The sequence below is a fragment of the Euprymna scolopes genome, chromosome 26 (assembly GCF_053919585.1).
Source record: "Euprymna scolopes isolate OS-2025 chromosome 26, ASM5391958v1, whole genome shotgun sequence".
Taxonomy (NCBI): domain Eukaryota; kingdom Metazoa; phylum Mollusca; class Cephalopoda; order Sepiida; family Sepiolidae; genus Euprymna; species Euprymna scolopes.
Window position 1 is genome coordinate 30,540,728 of NC_136507.1, and position 21,331 is coordinate 30,562,058.

The 21,331-nt window shown below is 32.5% G+C and overlaps 1 protein-coding gene and 1 pseudogene across 2 annotated transcripts in view; both read right to left on the reverse strand.

Annotated features, from left to right (window-relative positions):
* LOC145247960 (uncharacterized) overlaps positions 1–21,331 on the reverse strand; it is a 106,804-nt gene that overhangs the window by 10,766 nt on the left and 74,707 nt on the right. For both annotated transcript variants that reach the window (XM_080109607.1, XM_080109608.1), the window contains exons 12-14: positions 11,490–11,695; positions 8,808–8,887; positions 2,029–2,158 (exon numbers count right to left, since the gene is read on the reverse strand). In XM_080109607.1, coding sequence (XP_079965733.1) covers positions 2,029–2,158; positions 8,808–8,887; positions 11,490–11,695 — 416 coding nt within the window. The remainder of the gene's footprint in view (positions 1–2,028; positions 2,159–8,807; positions 8,888–11,489; positions 11,696–21,331) is intronic.
* On the reverse strand, positions 17,848–17,973 carry LOC145248528 (U2 spliceosomal RNA; annotated as a pseudogene).

Sequence of the window (21,331 nt, forward strand, 5' to 3'; positions counted from 1 at the left end):
TTCATCAAGAATTTGTTTATGTTTGACTTGAAGACAACCAAATTGTAGTCAGCTGGAAAACAGACAAATGGAAGTCCTGTTTATTTGTTTCTTGTTCTAAGTTAGAAATTGTGGAATCTCTGGACTGAACTGGCGGAACCCTGGTTGAAAAACACTGCTTTAGATGTTTGAAATCAGGAGGCGATAACTGCTTTCATGTCGGCAGTCTTGCTTATTCTTGATAATACGGCACACTTTTTTTCAGAAAATTAGCTCTAGTACGTCTTCTACTGGATAATGTTTGGTAAATTTTGAAATTTATACTAAGTTCAACATAACACGTAAGTACAGAATAACGTTTTTCCCTGAAATGCCTTTGTTCGAAATACACAATTGGGTCAGACGACAAAATTCAAGTTTTCAAAACAAAATTTGATCTATAAACAATGAGATAATGAACTAAAAACCTTAATTGACGACAGTAGACACCGCCAAAAATGGCCGAAAAATCAAATATTGTTGTTTTTTAAAACGAAATTACATTTATTAAAATCCATTATTTCTGAATAACCTTTTTTTTTTCCAGAAAGATAAAACCCTGTATTTTATCATATAGAAAGCAGAATAATGTAAAACTTTTTCTATTTTTAATTAAATTTTAAATATTAAATTTTCCCCAAAAGTTAACATTTGACATTTTTTGTCCTGCACAAAAAACGTATATAAATAGTTAAAAAAAAAAAAGTAAAAAAAAAAAAGAGAAAAAGGTTTTTGAAAGAATTAATTTGTTTATTTTTTTGTTTAACTAAGATTTAGGGTGATTTTCTATGATAATATGCAAAAATATTATAATATAAGTACCTGGATTTCAAATAATTCCACTTATTCATATAAGCAACCAGTTACTTTGTGTCGATTTTATATAATGTTTACATTTGTACTTGATAAAAAGCAGACTACGGAAGACCAAACAAACAAAAAAAAAAACTTATTTTTCAGTGACAAAAAAAAATTTCAATGTACTATTAACACTGAGGCTGACCAGTACCAGATGGGTGACCATTTGTATGAGTTGAGTTTTTAATGTGTGTGTGTGGGGGGGGGGATATTTAAAGCAGAATAAAAAAAATTATTTCAGCGTGTTTGGTCCAGCATAGTCGAAAGGCGGCAAACGTTTTCAAACGGGATAGAAAAAATGATATTTTTAACACAAAGGGCACAATATTTATTGAATTTTTTTTTGTATCGATTCTTCAAAGCATGCCCTGTTTAATAATGGTAATGTATTATTCGACTCGCTAAAAAAGATTGTTAATTTATTTATCAAAGATTTTAAAATGGCTTTTTTCGTATAAATATTTAAAAAAATTTTTTTTTGTTTTGTTTAACTTAAATTATTTTACTTAACATATTCACCGAATTTCACGCTTCAAAACTCAAAAGCGGAATAATTAAACACAATCGAAGTTCTGATATTCAGACGTCAAAATAAGGTATGCAAATAAGTTTTTTTTTTTAAATCTATAATCCTGTCCCTTACAACACAATATGTTTTGTTCAGTTTCAGATGATTATTTTAAGCATATTTGGAACCCACTCAAAACAAGGGGGGGTTTTGTAAGCAAAAAATTATATATATATATATAAATATCATTTATGAAAAATAAGTACACTGTTATAAAGTTCATTGTTCTTTTAATAATCGCTGAAAATTTCGTATTGATTGGATAATTACCTGATTTCTTAGTAGATTTTTAAAAAGACGGTCCGTCAAAAAGTACTTACCGGCAGAATTTCAGAATTTTAACTATGTCAGGAAAAATCTTTTAATCTCTCTTTTGTGTTAAAATAATTTTCTTAAATTAATGTTAATTTAATAACTCTGTAACAAAAACATTCTAAAACACAAAAAAACATACATTTGAAAATCTCAGAATTTTGGTTTTATGATGAAAAAAAAAAAAAAAAAAAAAAAAAAAAAAAGTGCCTCCTTCACAGTAGAGCACAAGTGCTTAAAAAAAAAAAAAAATGTACGCAAATGAAACATACCCCTTCTGCAGTGACTTGGACTGGACCAGTAATTTTGTCCTTGGCTTTTGACCTTGAAATCGGACCAAATTTAGAAACAATCGGAGGATCAAATGGGATGAAGTCATCAATGTATTCTCCATGTTGTTGCCTAAGAAAAAAATGGTTAAGCAAAATTTAATCAGTTTAAAAACCTCACATACAGAACACACTGAAGGAAATGCAGACGACAGACCTTAGAGGAAAAGAAATAAAACTTGACCAAAAATAAATAAGCTTAGAAGCCAATCTCTAAAAGCTGTCCAACACGTGGCAGCATGTAAAATGGATGTTAAATCGATGCGGATTACAATGGTTTTGAATTGCCATTAATTGACATCATCTTGGCTCACTTTTAACTTGCTTACACTCAACTATTTATCCAAAAGACTCATCTATATATATAAAAGGCAAAACGTGTGTTAGTGTGTGTGTGCATTTTTTCTGTATGTCTGGCAAAGGCTTTTTTGGAGGGAGTTCTCGGAGGGGGGGGGGTGCTTTACTATCTTACAAAATTCACGCTGTGAATTCGTTTTTTACTACTACTACTACTGCTGCGTGATATTTGACCTAAAAAACCATGCGTTGATATTCAACCACCTGCGTTTTTAAACGTTTATTTTTGGCTGTTCTCAAGTCCCTGCCTTCGTGGTGTCATGCCAAGTAATCAGACTATTAACCTCAAGGCTTCCGGTTCAAGCCTACCTCCCTCCCAAAACCTTTTTCAACGTTTTTTTTTTTTTTTTGTTTTTCTTTTTCTGACTGTTTTTAACAAGTTTAACATTTTTATTTTTAATATTTAAGCAGGGTTATTACCTCGCTTATTATTTAGTTTCCATTTTGTTTTGATCTACCTCCCCACACACAAACACACACACACACCCCTCCAAACACCCGGCATCCCCTGCTTGTCTATTATATAAAGGGCAAACTGGGTGTGAGCGTTTGTGCATGTCCACAAAAGGCTTTTTGCAACAGGGGTCTCGTGTCGGTTAGATTCTGCAAGAAGTTATCGCATTATTTCCCAGATCGTAATATCTCGCATTCACAAACGGACATCGTCTCTATCTTTTTTTTTTTTTTGATTGAAATAAAAAAATTCCCACCATGCCATCGTCTCCAGTGTTTGTTTGTCTTTTTCATATAAATAAAGCGAAACTTATTGGAACGCAACCGCCGGGTAGTATCTGTTCTGTAATTGGTCCTTGATTAATGTAGGGGAAACCTTTCATCCAGAGACAATTACTATTTATTTGGATACTGCCAGAGTACCCCCTCTTTTGGGGAGCTGGTTTTTCTCCACATTAAAAACGACCTTGTGTCTAATTTGCTTTCCTCAGAAGTTTAAAAGCAACGCCATTTCTGCAAGTCATCTTTTGTTTTTGATTGACTTTGTTAAATTTAAATGCTTTACACTTCCGGTCGCGTCATGGAGTAGCGGTAAGACGTCAGATTTTCTCTCACTTTCTTTTCCGCCTTTGCGTTATGGGTTCGAGCCTGCCTGCCTGCCTGCTTCCACTTTTTTTTTTTTTTTTTTTTTTGTTCAACATACAACTCCAAACACCTGGGCAACACTGGGAATCCAGACTAGTCCTATATAAGTTACAACACACGACTCCAGTTTGAGCATCTTCAATCTGAACAACAGGCAGTCAGAACTACCATTAAGATGCACAGGATTATTCCACAGAATCATGGCGCCATTATTCCTTTGCATCTTCAGACCAAATTAATGAGAATCCGCATGTTACACCACACGTAACGCTACACTACAAGCAAAAAAGGAGAAAACTTCAATGCCTACTTGACACTATACTTGAGTATCTAAGGTCTTTCTGTACACGGGTTTGTCAGGACAACCTGGCATGAGGTTACTTTTCATTAAATACAGTTTGCCTTACATTCAATAATATACATGCCTGAAATATACAGTGATCTTAGATACGTCATTAAGGCTATTTCTGATTAGATGCACAATGCTTTGTGCCTGACCTAATTGACTATCGTTAACTACAAATTCCGACATGCCATGTACTAAAAGTTTCTCATTACGGTAGAAACACCCCTCTCTTGCATGCTACGTATATCCAATACATTCTTTTCCTCCAAGACGACTGCCATTGTCTGATTTGCGTGTTAAATAAAAAAAAATTAAAAAAAAAAAAAAAAAAATTTTTTTTTTATAACTAAACTTTACTTGACTATAAATTCTAAAAATTAATTTTACTGTATTCTGTAAGTTAATCCTCTCCTAAAAACAGTCTACTCTACTCCCACAGCTGCTACTATCACTCATATATTACACACGCCGTGGAAGGGGGTCTTAGCTTTCAGCCCTTAACCATCACACGCTGACCGATTGGAAGTCACTATCACTAAACATCTACCCATTTCTACCGCCAAGGCATACATTATTTTATTCTTACCCAGGTAGATACTTACTATGGTCTGAACTAGATTTACAGCTATCTACATTACATAGCAATAGCTGTTTCTTCCTTAGTTTTGCAATGATAAATACAAAAACTGGACCGATACCCTGTAATGCAAAATACAACTTCTTGTTTCTTAAACGAAAGCTGAAGATATCCTCATTAGAAGTGGAAACATATATATATTATTCCTTAATTGGAATTCATTTTTGAGATGGGCATTATATATATTAATTTATTTTTATTTCGGACTATTAGTCTGAAGATAGCGGTTTCAATCCCACCCAAAGCGTGCCAGAGGTTTACTTGGCCAAAATGTGGTGAGACGACAACAACTACGGATGGCAGTGATAGTTGAGAATGCAGTTAGGAGATTCGAAGTTCCTATCCGTCGCGGTTACCACCTGACGAAGGCCAGAGGAATAGTTGGCCGAAACGTTGTGAATAAACAAACCAATAAAAGATGAAAAACAACAACTAATAAAGATGAGAATAATAGTCCGAAATAAAAATAACTTAAGTGGAAACATACTTAAAACTTACAACCTCCATATATTCGCATCTGCTGGAAATCTGCCCATATATATATATTTACTTTATTATACATACTGAACACGCCACAGCTTATAATTTTACTCCCAATTTATACCTGTACTGTATTGTACTTCATATCAAAAATGATGTTACTTGTATCTGACAGCATAGATACAGCACTTAACCCTCATGTCATCTAAAATACCCAGAGTTTGGGCAACCATATTTTTAACTAAATCTTAATATCAAGCCATTCTGTAACGCGTTATCCTATTCCTAAGCCAACATATAAATAAATAAAAAAATAAATAAATTTCTAAATTTAAAGGAAAAATATTAAACCATATCTTAACTCCTTCCAACTAACCTGTTGCAAATATAGCTGCTTCCACCGAATGAACTTTTTTTACTCACAGCCTCCTCCAGTAACAATGTAATAGCAATGTCCCTTAATCACTTTGAGGAGTGTAATTTCTCAGTAGACATAACATTTACATACTAACACAGTAACATTAACTACCCACACGGGGTCGCAGAAATACCTGGATTAGGACCCAGGCGTGGAGTAAACCCTCTCGGTGCTGATGGACTCGTAGATCTTCCCAGGTCATTCATCTAGAAGGAAAACTGAAGCTAAACTTAAGGGGAGGGAGGCCGCTCCAGTCTTGGATGACATCCTTCCTAGAGCTGGTGACTCAAACCTAAACTGCTTAAGGAGTAGATAGGCACTGTCTATCGCCCAGCTTTCATACTCCTTCTTTGCTTATTAGTCAGGCGTAGCGGTCAAAGCACAGGGATTCGACAGAAACACTCAGTGGTCAATCTTGTTTCCTGACTAGGGCAATGAACGCCGTTTTCCCCCTCTCCCGACACATCCCATCCCCCTCTAAACTGAGCACTTGGGAGTGCTTGAACACCATAATGCCAGTACAAGTAGTTTGGGTTGACCATCATCTGATGGGTTGAGGGTACTGGATTGACAATTCCTAGCTGTTCCCGACTGGTAGTACAGGACCCCCTAACTCCTTGGTAGCGCTTAGAGCGGCTGCTCCATCAACAGCTAAATAATATCGGGATGTTTGTAGTGATATGTTGCGCATGGAAAGGGACTCTGCACTCATCTCAGTGGGCTTTCCTGAGGCCACAGTTCTAGTAGATGGAAGGTCAGTTGATGGTCTACTTGTGTTGCATACCTAGTGTTCTACATAACCACTTGTTCAGCACCCCTTACCTGACTGAAACTCTTAAATAAAAAAAAAAAAAAAAAAAAAATGACAGTACAATCTAAAATTACACTTAAACCAGGACAAAACTCAAAGAAAATCAAATTGCCTCCTCCCTTGAGGCTTGCATTTACGAACATCCGTGGGCTTAGAACTAATTTAAATGATGTTGAAGCATTTCTCCTAACAAACACCCCGGATATCTTAGCACTAAGTGAGACTAACCTACACTCCTCCACCCACTCTAACTACTTTAACAAGCCCGGATATCTCCCACTCTGCCGTAAGGACTCTGACAGACATATGCATGGGCTTGAAGTCTATCTCCCCTTGACTAGAGAAACAAAACTAGAATCGGACGATTAAGCCTTTATGTGCTTTAGACTTAACATGCAACATAACATTAGTTACTTTTATTTTCTCTACCGCTCTCCCTCGACCCAGGACTGTACCCTAATAAACAAAGTCTCTGACAGCATAGATACAGCACTTTCCCTCGACACTAGCGCACAAGTGCATGATGTATTTGGAGACTTCAATGTCCACCACAACAACTGGCTTGGATTTTCTACTTACACAGACACAGCTGGTAGCACAACACATAGCTTCTCTATAACTTCTTTCCTATCACACATGGTTACGTTTCCAACCCGTTTCCCTGACCAGCAAGAACACGCATCACTTTTAGATCTGTTTTTGACTACAGTTCCTGATGATTGTGTTACGAACGCCCACAGCCCACTTGGGAATGCTGATCATGTAGTGATAATAGTTGAAATTGCACTAAACTCTAGAGCCAAAATAGAAGAGCCATTGCTCAAAACAACGAGATATTATAAAAAGGCTGACTGGGAAGCCATCAGGGATCTCATCAGAGACACCCATGGCGAAATAACTTTTCACTTCCTGCTGAACAGTGCGCAAATGAGACCACTGAATGGTTCAAAACAGCAATTGAAGCACATATTCCGACACGGAAATTTTATAGCAAGGTCTCACTCTCCCCAATGGTTTACTTCCACATGTGCAGCTGCCATTGCGCAAAGGCAGCATGCATACCGCAGATTTAACTGACATAAGTACAGTTCAAACAGACAGAAGTATATAGAAGCCAGAAGTAACTGTAAGAAAGAAATAGAGACAGCTAAGAGAGAAATTACTGAAACCACCAAAAAACGCATTGAAGCACAGAAATTAGGAACCCGTGGTTTCTGGAAAATCTACAACAGGGCAATCAACAATTCCCCCACTATCGAACAATCATGAAGTTGTTTGCTCAGCAACTGAGAAGGCTAACATGCTTGCCAGTCGGTTTGCCTCCAACTCCACACTGGACCCTGCTAACCACCCTTTCCCGGACTTTCCTTTGTAGACAGACGCCACACTAGACAATCTGAAAATCACCCCTTCTCAGGTGCATGATATCATAAAAAATCTTGGCACTTCAAAAGCATGTGGACCTGATCTCATCCCGGCTGCGCTATTAAAAAAGTGCTCTGCCAAGTAGCTCCAATCCTTTCCAAACTTTACAACAAATGCCTTAATGAATCTTGCTTTCCTGCCTGCTGGAAAACTGCTTCTGTGATACCAGTTTTCAAGAATTCTGGCGAAAGAACTGACCCAGTAAATTACCGCCCCATTAGCCTCCTCCCACTTTTTGCCCAAATATTTGAGTCCATAATTAACCAAGCTCTAGTCCAGCACCTTACAGATGCTAAACTTCTGACTGACCAACAATATGGATTTAGGCAAGCCGGTTCCACAGCAGACATTCTAACTGTAATCTCCAAGCGTATATACCACTCACGTGACAAAACAGGGGAGTGTAGAGCCTGTGTCCCTAATAGTAGCCCCCCCCCCTTAATTTACCGCTCCTGTGTTCCTGGATCGGGGTATGGAAAACTTATAAGTAATTTTACAGTGCTGTAAGAGAATGAAGGAATAAAACATTAACGTCATTGCAAAACACTGTTATTGGGAGGGTTTTTTTTTAATTTATATATATAGAAAGCTGATTGGTTAACTAAATCCTCAATAGAAGAGGAGCATATAAAAACGATAAACAACCACAGAATTCGCGCATCAGCCTGAAAAGTCCTAGAGTGGATGAAACGCTGAATATTCAGTGTAGCTTAATCGCCATATATATTTTATAAATTACTATATATATATATATATATATATATATATATATATATTGTGTGTAATTGCAGCTACCAGGCAAGAAAAATAAAAACTTTAGCTGCCACAGCAGCATTATGACTACAGAAATTCAACTCGCTGATTCTGTCGGCAAAGTTGATAAATTGTAGGGAGTGAAGAACACCTCAGTTACGCTAAACCTGAAGCACGATGATGAATAGTAACATGAAGAAGATTGTTGATGTGGACTGCGATTAAATTTGAGCCAGACATTTTGGCTTGTCTAATAGACTAACATCAGAAAAAAAATTTTTTTTCAAATATGGACAAATTGGAAAAATGTTGTGGAAAATTCTTCACCATGGTAATCTGAATAATAAAAAAATGTATTCAAGTGTATGATTCAGTAAAAATATGATCAATTGTGTACCTGGTAAATTCTTCCCTGGCATCTTCGTAGAGATCCTTTTTAGGAGAATCAATAAACAAATCAAAGAACGTGGCTGCATCCTACAAAAATAAATAAACCTCCAATTATAAACTTTGATTAAAAATTATAAATAATGGAAATATATATATAAAATAAGCAATTTAATAGACATTTATAATTGACTATAATAGATTTTTTAATGAAAAAGATTGTTAGTAAATATTAAAAAAAAAAAAAAAAGATTTGTTTTGAGTGTTAAAATTAAAAAAAAAAATTACTTAAATTTTTTACCATCTGGAGAAATGTAATTTAAAAATACATAAGTTAATCAACTGCAAACATAACAACAGAAAATTTTAAGAGATATTTTTTAATGTTATCTGCTTGCCTGACACGACTATATTATTTTTTCTTCTTTATTTTCGTTTTCTTCCTCTTTTCTTCTTCCTTCCTTTATCTATGTCTTTCTTTTTACCTCACCCCTACCCTTCTACTGATTATTTCTTACCCAAGCCCACCTCTGGATCTTTCCTTGCTATATTTGTTTCCTTCATTTCTTTTTTTCTTTATCAGTATTTAATTTTATTTTATATTAGATTTTAAATCTAATCAATAAACTTTTTTTATATTTGAACTGATCTTTGCATTTTTTGGCTTGCTAGGAATCATGTTTAAATGGCAAGAAATTTTATTTATAAATTGATTTCTTATGAGCACTTTTTATTTTCATAATATTTTCGGATTTTCAATTTATTTTGATCAGACTTTTTTTTGATTTCATACGGATCCATTTTGGACTTTATGGAGTAAAATTTAATTGATTTTATTGACCTTTAATATTTTACGATAATTCCTGTATACTCAAGATTGGATTTTTTCTATTGTGGATCTTACTAAATAAAACTTCATTAATTATTTGATTTTTCAAATTTTAACAAAGTTTTTTGCACTACACTATAATCCATCCAAACTTGGAGCCCAGATTCTTATTTGGGTTTCACGGATTACATTATTTTATTAATTGATTGACTAGCTAATTAGTTAATTGATTGATTTTTTTGTCTATTAATTTATTCAATATGCTTTTTATCTTTTATTTTTATCTATTTTCAAAGTTATGCTAACCAGTGATGCATTTGACTAATGCTTATCTCCCGATGAAAAGCTCCTATCTTTGAAAATTCACGGGTTAAGGATTTTTCTTTATTATAATTCCTTATTTGAAGTTTTGATGGATTAATAAATATTGTAATTTATTCAATTTTTTTTGTTACTTATCTCAACACAAGATATGATGTGATACAAGGTCTTTTTTAGTATGGAAGCAGGAATCCAACAAATAAAAAAAGTACTCAGAATCAGTTGTCAAAAAATATTCTTAGGAACTTCTCATACAAGAGTGCTCCAGGCGATAGAATAGAAATCTAGTTCTCTTGTTTACAGTGGTACTTCCTGGGGTAAATCTTATAACCACAAAGTATACACACAGAGTTCTTTTTGTATGTATAAAAACTAGGATATCATAGAAGTTTTAAAGGTAGAATTTTTTAATGGTTGACTAAAAATTCTAAAATGTAAGAATTTCAGATAAAAATGTACAAGTAAAATACTTGTAGTTTATTTTTTAGTTAAGTTATTTGTTATATTAAAAAAAAAAAAAAAAACTAATTCAACAAATAAAATTTATTGAATTACAGTAAGAATCCAAATACAACACGGAATAAAAAAAAAAAAAAAACGAAAAAAAAAGCTATGTTTTCTGAAAATTAAAAAAAAATCAGCGCAGTTTTGATAAGATATGTCGCCATCAGACATGGAATCAGTTTGTGTTTTTTTCCCTTTTCCCTCCTTATGGCGTAGCATCAATAAACAAGTCTGTGTGGCCTAAAACTGATTTTTTTTTTCTTTTAATGTTCCAATCAGAAGGATCATACATAGCTCACGTGAAATGAATTAAATTTATTTTTCTCAATGTAAGCGTTATATAAATTTGAATTAGAATTTTCAAGTAAAGAAACAAATAGAAAACACATTAATACCCTCCCATTCTTTTGAATGTTGCATGGTTGGTCTCCTCTTGCTTCAGTTGCTTGGAAACCTAGGTAGAAAGTACCAGTCAAGAATCCATTCTTGACAATCAACCTGACAGGTGTGGGACCAAAAACTTGACCAGTACCTGTCAGACTGAGGTGTGCTGCCTGGGTATTACTTAGGAAGTCCACCATCCCATGCCTTGCCACCCGGCTTTTGGGTGGGGGTAAGTTTATTGTTTGTTGTATGAGGCACCCCTACTGGAAAATGCAGACTCAGATACCCAAGCAATTTTTGCTAGGCCAGAGTATCGCTCCTTTGAGGGCATTGGCTTGATATCCCCACTTTCTGACCATATACCACATTTTGCTGAGGTGGGCAGCAATAATTCAAAATAATAGTCCATTGTCATTTTCTCATATTTTTATTTTTACTTTCTTAGCTAAAACTTTTTTAATTAAATGAACTTGGAAAAAAAATAAAAAAAAATCAGTTGTCATCTGCTTTTTAAGATATATAGAAGAAAATTGTTACGATGTCTAATTTAGACGAATCACATTTGATTTAGCGCAGATGTAACGGTAATACCAAAGAGATGGAGAAACAAGCAGGATATTTTTGTCATAAAAAAATTGCAAAAAGGAATCTAACCTTGCTGTTGCCTGTTTCTGCTGTATGACTGCTGTTGCCGGTACTGCCGCTGGTACTAGTGCTTGTGCCAGTACAAGCACTGTTAGTCAACGGTGCTGTATTTTGGTTTGCAGTATGGTAAGGTGAGTCCATTGACAAACTTGGACTATCCCCACTGGACCAGGAAACATAGCTAGATTCAGTCGATGTGCACACATTGGAAGAACCTGAAAATAGATTGATACAGCCAACAGCAAAACGGTTAAGATTAATCAAATGTAAAATGGGATTTAGAAATTTCTGTCAACCTATTAAAAAAAAAAAAAAAAAATTAAAATTTTTTTAATAACAGGGAAAAAAATTTTTTTAAGAAAAAATTTAAGAAAAATAATGTTTTAAAAAGAAAAAATATAAAATAATTTTTTTAAAAATTAAAAAAAAAAAAAAAAGAATCTGTCAATATATTCAAAAATATATTTTTAAATAAAAAAATAATCTTTAAAAAAAAACTTTAAATACAAAAAATATTTAAAAAAATATTTTTAAAAAATTCAAAATTGATTTTAGATTTTTTCTTGAAAAATAAAAAATAAAAAAAATGTTTTATTTTAGAAATATCAAATATCCAACAGTCTTTCCATACAACATTTGCAACATTCATTCTTGTGGGTTTTAAAAACAGATAAAACATTTATGCACACACATCAGTTAGCATACATTCATACATATTGTTCCTTAGTGAATTAATATTAAGAAACAAAACCAAAAAGTCAAATCTGTATCAGATATACTTTCAATTCCCATACACACACAAGTTCATTTTTCACAGTATCAAATACTTGCTGCACCCAATAGCCGCCACAGTATTTTTCTTGGCATTGGTTTCATGCATCACACTACATAAAAAGTGATACAATGGAAATCCTAATTCATTAAAATCCTCTCAAAGCAAAAAAAAAAAATATATATATTTACAATTAAAAAAAAATTGTTTTTTTTTTTTTTTTGCAATTTTACAAAATATTTTTTTATAAATTTTGATTTTCATTTACTTTCCACAAAAAAAGTAAAAAATAAAGGTGTCACATTTTTTTTTACAATAAGTAATATAAATTTGCAAGCTTTTTTTTAAAAGCTTGAAAAAAAAAAAAAAAAAAAATTTTTTTTACACCAATTAAAAACAGTAATTCTAACGAAAAAAAAAAAAAAAAAACGGTTTTATTTTTAACAGAAGTTGAAACAATTTTTTAAAGAACATAAAAAATTTATTTCTTTTCACATTAATTAAATTTGATCTTCTTGTAATATAAGAAATTTCTGCATAAAAAAAAAATTGTTGGCTAACTTTTCACATGAATTAAATTTGTTTTTTAATTAAATTTGATCTTCTTGTAATATAAGAAATTTCTGCATAAAAAAAAAATTGTTGGCTAACTGGTTATATTGGTTATTTAAATAAAAGCAATTAAATTTTTTTTATTTCAACCAGCAACAACCGATCATATTTCTCAACAAGCCGCGCGTGCGTGGTCCCCCTCTGGTGCTGCATGTAAGAGGACGCCATAAAAAATAGTGAAGAAATGATGAACGTGAGAAGTGTGAAGGGTCAACGTTGCCTTCACATTTTCGCCAAGTTTCAAAAAAATCTAATGAATGAGGCAAAACTTATGGAGTAAAAAGTATCATTTTTTTGCATTTGTGATCCCCTTTTGAGCTCCTGAGAACGCTGAATCCCAGTGAGAATGGACAAACGTTGCAGTTTCACGCCTTAAGACATGTATATTTGAATTCAGCACCATGGAAAACTACTATATATGGACATACATGTCAAGTTTTTGAGTAATATGAAAAAAGAGCTCTAAAAAAAAGCATGTTTTTTTTCTGCATTTGTGATCCCCTTTTGAGCTCCTGAGAACGCTGAATCCCAGTGAGAATGGACAAACGTTGCAGTTTCACGCCTTAAGACATGTATATTTGAATTCAGCACCATGGAAAACTACTATATATGGACATACATGTCAGGTTTTTGAGTAATATGAAAAAAGAGCTCTAAAAAAGCATGTTTTTTTTTAAAATCCCAAAGGGATGCGAACCAGAATTTTGCCAGGCGTCACTCATACTGAATTTATATTAAGAACAATGGCCTTCACATTTTGGCCAAGTATCAGAAAAATCTAATGGATGGATCAAAAGTTATGGGGCAAAAGTGTCAATTTTGGGCTATTTTAGGGCATTTTTTTTTTTTTTTTACCTGTTTTCAGTCCCTGGGGATGCAAGAGGAATTTTTTCAAAAAAAATTTTTTTTACTGTGCACATTTATTTAATGAAATACAATTTGTGGCAAAACTTCAGGAAAAACTAATGGACAGTTATCTGGCAATCGTCCGGACTAACAGACGCACAGATGCCATTGAAAACATAAGTCCCTCTCCGATAAATCGGGGGATCAATACTTTCACTGATTGATTTGGTTAACCCAAAACATACATCATCATCATCTCATTTATCAGAGGTTTACCTTTTTCAGTAACCAGCCACCATTTCTTCTAGTTATATTAGATCAATAACCTATTAGAGGTTTTCTTCTAGTTATATTAGATCAATAACCTATTACAGGTTTTCTTCTAGTTATATTAGATCAATAAACTATTAGAGGTTTTCTTCTAGTTATATTAGATCAATAACCTATTACAGGTTTTCTTCTAGTTATATTAGATCAATAAACTATTAGAGGTTTTCTTCTAGTTATATTAGATCAATAAACTATTAGAGGTTTTCTTCTAGTTATATAAGATCAATAAACTATTAGAGGTTTTCTTCTAGTTATATTAGATCAATAAACTATTAGAGGTTTTCTTCTAGTTATATTAGATCAATAAACTATTAGAGGTTTTCTTCTAGTTATATTAGATCAATAAACTATTACAGGTTTTCTTCTAGTTATATTAGATCAATAAACTATTACAGGTTTTCTTCTAGTTATATTAGATCAATAAACTATTACAGGTTTTCTTCTAGTTATATTAGATCAATAAACTATTACAGGTTTTCTTCTAGTTATATTAGATCAATAAACTATTACAGGTTTTCTTCTAGTTATATTAGATCAATAAACTATTACAGGTTTTCTTCTAGTTATATTAGATCAATAAACTATTACAGGTTTTCTTCTAGTTATATTAGATCAATAAACTATTACAGGTTTTCTTCTAGTTATATTAGATCAATAAACTATTACAGGTTTTCTTCTAGTTATATTAGATCAATAAACTATTACAGGTTTTCTTCTAGTTATATTAGATCAATAAACTATTACATGTTTTCTGGATTAATTACAGATCTGAGAACTATTATCCTCATCTTTTCTTAGTTGTTTCACGACATTTCGGCCAACTATTCCTCTGGCCTTCGGAGCCCGTGGTGCAGTTGATAGAGACGTTGAATCTCTACGGTTCCAGGTCAGAATTGTCTGAAGATAGCGGTTTCAATTCTACCTAAAGCTGGCCAGAGGCTTACTTAGCAAAAACGTGGTTAGATGACAACAACTAGAGAAGGCAATGAATGCAGGCAGAAGATTCAGAGTTCCTATCCTGTCGTGGTTACCACCTGATGAAGGCCAGAGGAATAGTTGGTCGAAATGTCATGAAATAACTAAGAAAAGATGAGGATAATAGTCCACAATAAATAAAATTAATAAATAATACTCATCTCAATAATGAATTCCAATTAAATAATATATACAGATCTGAGATTAGAAATTCATATATATATATATATATATATATATATATATATATATATATATATATATATAAGGGGCTTGTACATTATAATTGGAGATTCAAAAAATGCATTTTAAGTAAAAAAAAAAAAACAAAAAAAAAACATTATCTGCCATGTCGAAATTACTAAAAATTCCAAAAATTATGAAAAATGATAAGAGTTAAAAAAAATAATTACAAGAAAAAATAAAATTTATCGATAATGCATTTTTTACGGTTTAGTCTTTTGCAACTAATTTCATATGACAAGCCGACTTATATCCCTTGTTTTCACTTAGCTTTTGCTATTTCAAAGCAGAAAATTGTATATTGATAATGTTTTTGTGTTTTCAATAAAAATAGTTCTAACAGATCTACTTAATTTTTTGTAAATTTTTAAAGGTTTACTAATTTTGACATGACACATAAGTATGTGATAGTGCTTTTACTTAAAATATATTTTTTATTCATATTCAATTATAATACATATTTGGACGTTTTATATACCCAATTATAATACAAAATTAACCAAGGAAACATTTTTTTAATAGATAATATACTCATTTTTATGTGATTCAAAGCAAGAAATTTCAATTTGGACAAAAATTATTCTGTGTGAAACAAAAATGTGTTAAATTTACATAAGAATGATTACAGAAAATTTTTTTTTTTTTCCATTAACTCCTTAAAAACCAATGACTTCCATTTATTTGATAAAGACCAGTTTGGAAAGGGCCTGGTCTCGGCCCAATTGTTGCACAAGTCTGGCCATTGGTGCAAATCCAAGTGATGAAAAGAGTAGACCATTCAACTGAGCACTGGCTATTTAAAAAGTGGAGAGAAAAAAAAAGAAAAAAGGCAAAAAAAATACAAGACATTGACATCTCTCAAAAGTTAATGAAATCTGAGCAAAAAATTTTCAAAAGAAAAAAATTACAAAAAATTTCAAAGAAAATCAAATTTTTTTTTTTAGATAAGAAAAAAAAAAAAAAATAGAAAAAAAAAAAAAAATTGGAGTTCCCTTACATTAATGTCTAGTTAACCCTTTCCCTCATAGAAAATAATTTCTTTGTATGATTTAAAAAAAAAGTGAAATTTTTGGTCTGTGATTTAGAGAGAAGCTTCATACCAATCTGATAAAAGAATGAATTAAGATTTTAAAATAATTTAAAAAAAAAAAAAATAAAAATAAACATTACCACTACAGTTAATATTACGAGATGTCGCCAAATACTCCAGAGAAACAGACGACCTTCCTTCTGGGCTTGACAATTACTCCTGATCTTAAATGGAAATCTGTTGCCAGGACCGCTGGAAAAATGGTGGGATCTTTCTATCGATCCAGTATATATCTCACTGCTGATGCAATTCTCTATCTCTATAAGAGCCAGGTACGTCCAAGGATGGAATACTGTTGCCACATCTGAGCAGGAGCTGCTAGAAAGAACTTGTCCTGCCTTGATAGAGTTCAAAATAGACTTCGTAGCCTCGTAGGAGATGTCCTTTTCTCTTCCCTGCAACCTCTATCTCACAGAAGAGATATTGCGAGCTTGTCTCTGATGTATCGTTATTTTCATGGAAAGTGTTCGACTGAGCTTCAGTCTATGGTCCCCCCTCGCCAAACTTTCACAAGAAACACTCGTCTAGCTGAAAACACTATCAATAATTCCCCCCACTCTTTATCTGTGCCTAAACCTAAACGTAGATTCCATGAACAAAGCTTCTTTCTTAGAACTGCACGCCTGTGGAACTCTCTTCCGTTTTCCTGCTTTCCGGCTGAGTACAATATGGTTGTCTTCAAGTGTAACGTAAATAAGTTCTTGATGAGCCGTTCCATATAAGTTATCAAATTTAACACATTTTCATTACTAATGATTACTATATTGTCCAATTTCTATGTACACTCTTTAACCCTTATCCTTGAGTAGCCTCTTAGCCTTGATAATGTGGTGATGCCTGTGTAAAAAAAAAAGAAAAAAAAAAAGAACTGCTATGCTACATAACGATTATTAAAATGCAAATTCAATATTTTACAAAATTTTATAACAAGGAGTCAAAATATATCTTAAGTAAAATAAAACTTGGAAAGAATAATTTATATATTTTTGCATCTAAAAAAAAAAATAAAAAAAAATGTTAGTCACCAGCTATTAAGGTTAAAAAAAGAAATGACTAATAAGCCATCAGCTTTTAAGGCTTAAAAAAACTGTTACTAATAAGTCACCTTCTCTTCAGCTAAAACAAAAAAAAAAAAAGTTACTAATAAGTCACCATCTAATAAGGCTTAAAAAAAAAATGTTATTAATAAGTCACCAGCTATTAAGGCTTAAAAAAACAAGGCCGATAGCCATTAGTTGCGTGCTCTCGTGTAATGAATGAATGCGTATATGTAGGATTGACATGAAATTCTTAAAGATAAACTAAAATGACCGAAAAATGGGCTGAAATGACTTAAATAAATAAAAAGTAAATGATTTAGAATGACTTTAATGAACTTAAGGATAAATTGAATGACCTTAAGAATGACTTGAATGCTTAAAAAATAGCTGGAATCCTTCAAAAACAACTTGAATGATCTGGAGAATGACTTGAATGGCTTTGAGACTGACTGATTGTAAAGTGGGTGATCATTTTACATTAAATTAATGCAGAAAAGTGATCCCCATTTTATATCATAATAAGTACAGCATGTAGTAAAAACAGATACTACACTTTGATTTTGGCCAAAAGGCCAAAAAAAGTGTAGTTATTTGCTCCCCCCACCGAGCAAATTAGGCACAAGGCCAGTTTTTAATGTGATGAGTGAAGGGGAAATGGGGATCAACTCCCCAGGGAGTCGGGGAGCTGGATAGTGACAATTGGTATGAAAGGTTGCCCCTACATTGACCAAGGTCTTATATGTGGGGCTGCCCCCACATATGATCTTTGCAATATCTGCCGGAACAGATACTACACTTTGAGGTATTAAATCTTTTATTCATGTTAAAAGTACAGTGAAAATCAACAATGAACAAAAAACTTAGGCACATGGCCAACTCAAAAGGGGGGATTGTGGGGGGGTCGTTGGTAATCCTTGTCACTCCAGAACTAAACAAAATCAAAAGTTTCTCCCAGCTAGTATCTTCTTTCACCATAATACCGCATTAACCCTTTTATACTGTGAAACGTTCTACTTAATTCCTAATTTTTAAAACATTTTTTATTGACGTGTAAAAACAAAACAGATAACTATAAAAATGGTACAATAATTCATTTGTGTTGAGGGCGGGGGAAGAAAAAATAAAAGGTGATTATTAGGACCCTCCCAACCCTGTCTAGTTGATAGACTGCCCGTTCCACGAGGTTTGTAAAAGAAACCTCGCTTCTGCAGGTCAGTCTCTAAGTGGGGATGCCCTCTAGATGGGGGTGAATGGAGAAAAGAAAATTTTGTGGGTAAGGAATGGGGGCTAGTTTGTATTTCTTTCTCTCCAAGATGGGTGAAATTTAGAGGAGGGGGTGAAAACGAAAATTGCAAGTAGGAGGGGGTGGGGATCTTGGAGGTTTCCTAATCGGAGAGGGATGGAACACACACTCAGCTAGCTGAGAGGCTACTTGTTTATTTTTACTATACTACACTTTGATCTTGGCCAAAAGGCCAATAAAAGCTTAAAAAGCTAAGAACAACATCTATTAACAACAGACCTTTGATCTTAACCAAAGAGGCCAAGCACAAAAGTGTTACGGACAGATCGACTGACTTATTGAGTCGCTTGCACGCGACTAAAAATGTTACTAATAAGTCACAATCTATTAAGTCTTAAAAAAAAAAAAAAAAAAAAAAAAAAAGAAAGAAAGATACAGATGAATAAACTGACAGTTAAATAAATGATGATTAATATTATGTAATGATTGAAAATCCGAACATAGGACACACTAAAATTAACAGCTGAAATTGAAAACAGCAATTCCTTCCCAGTTGTCAATAAACATCACTCATGGAATGTAAGAATTAATGGACAATATAAATAGGGAGAGGTGAAAATTCCAAGACTACTGAAAGTCCGGTTTCTACTCTGCATAAATATTCATCTTGTGTGAATGTTATTACTAGGGCTATGACAACAGCATATTCTTTTCCTTGTTTTGATTCTCAGGTATATATCCATTGATATCTTATATGTTTTTACATAGAATGATGTGGTTCTCGGTTGATTAATTGTGTCTGTGTCAGATATATACTTGAGAGTAAAAACAATGAAAAGAATATGCTGTTGTCATAGTCCTAGTTATTACATATACAAATTTTAAGAAAATATTTTAATAAAATAATCATGCTTGCCCCTACTTGCATGGTTGCCAAACCTTGTTATAGGTATTGCATTGATGGGATTGCAAATCTGACAACTTGTAATTCCTGGCATAAAAATCCTCTCTAACTTTCATAAATACCATTCCAATTTGATGCTATAAAAATTTGTTATTGTGTAGAAAAGCAATAATTCCAGTTTTAGTTGAAATTAGTTTGTCCAGTCAGAAAATATGCTTAGATATGATATTTTAATTTATGCATATTTCATATTATAGAGCCAATAATCTATTGATTATTATATTGTACCCAATATATAGTAGTGATTCAAAAAGTTTTAAAAAATCTAACTTGGATTCCATCAGCTAGAATTGAAACCAAAACTCAGCGTTATTTGCTAAGGTCACATATATATCAAAATTTAAAAAAATAACTGACTTAAACGTATATTTGTGCATGCATAAAGAATACACATTAGTTTAACTTTTACCTGCTCAGTTCTAATTTTGATCCTTAGCTTTTTCTAGCTAAAAACCAAATCAAATTTCTTTCATAGGTTCAAATTCAAGTTTCACATCTGTAGACTAAAAACTGACAAAGTAGCTTGGTAGACAGACAGACAAGGTGAGTTACTACTGCTACCAAAGATAAAATGGTAAATATATATTGGTTTTAAGTTACGAACTAAATTAAAATATATAGATCGGCCACACAAGTGTATTTTTACGTTCACAAAAAGATAAATTGCATGGGTTTTTACAGTAATCTAAAGAAAAACTCCTTAAGTAAATATTTAGTGATTTTAAAAGAATTGGAATCGAAAATTTAAAACAGAATCAGTACTTGTATCGGAATTATATATATAATTTTTACTAGCAGGTTGCTTGGCATTGCCCGGCCATAAAATAAGCTTAAATATAATATTTTGATTAATGCAGATTTCATATTTATTATTATATTGGACCCAATAAATAGTAATGATTTAAAAAGTTAAAGACTTGTGCGCCACCACTGAGAATTGAAACCAAAATGTTTAGCTCACGATTTACTTTTTCCTTTGATATCAATGCCTGAGCTATGAAGACATGTTTGTTGCAAGGCTAAAAATTAAAACATGAACCAAAAGCTATTATGTTATGCATGCATATTCATAATACTGTCGTGGACCTTCACCTGGTGAATTCTATTTTTTAAATTTTCACATTTTCGCACAGATTTTCCCTTCGCATGGGTTTGAATATCTTATATAGTAAGTTCCATATCTGTAGACCAAAAACTGACAGAGGAGTTTGGTAGGCAATTTTTTTAAAACACATATATATATATATATATATATATATATATATATATATATATATATGCATATATAAATATATATAGAAAGAGGTTTGTGTTTAATATAAACTTATTACGCAAATATTACGCAAGTATAAATCATGTAGAATATCTGCATGAATATAATTACATGTAAAAGATGATCATCCCATAAGAACCCCCACCCCCCCAAAAAAGAACTAATAGGGAATTAATTAAAATAAATGTTTACAAAAATACGCAAATTAGCAAGATCCTTTACAGATAAACGCAATTCCACGACCCATATACAATAAAGTTGTATTTTCTTTTTAAATAAATAGAAAAAAGGTTTTTAATGTGAATATCAATAAAAAAAAAAAAAAAAAATTATTGAAGTATAGATATATATATGGAAAATGTCAAATCAAAATCTTTTATTCATTCATCAATGTTTTATCTTTATTTCAAGACTTTCTCAAGACGATTGATTTGAAAACATAACATACAAGTACAATATTTGA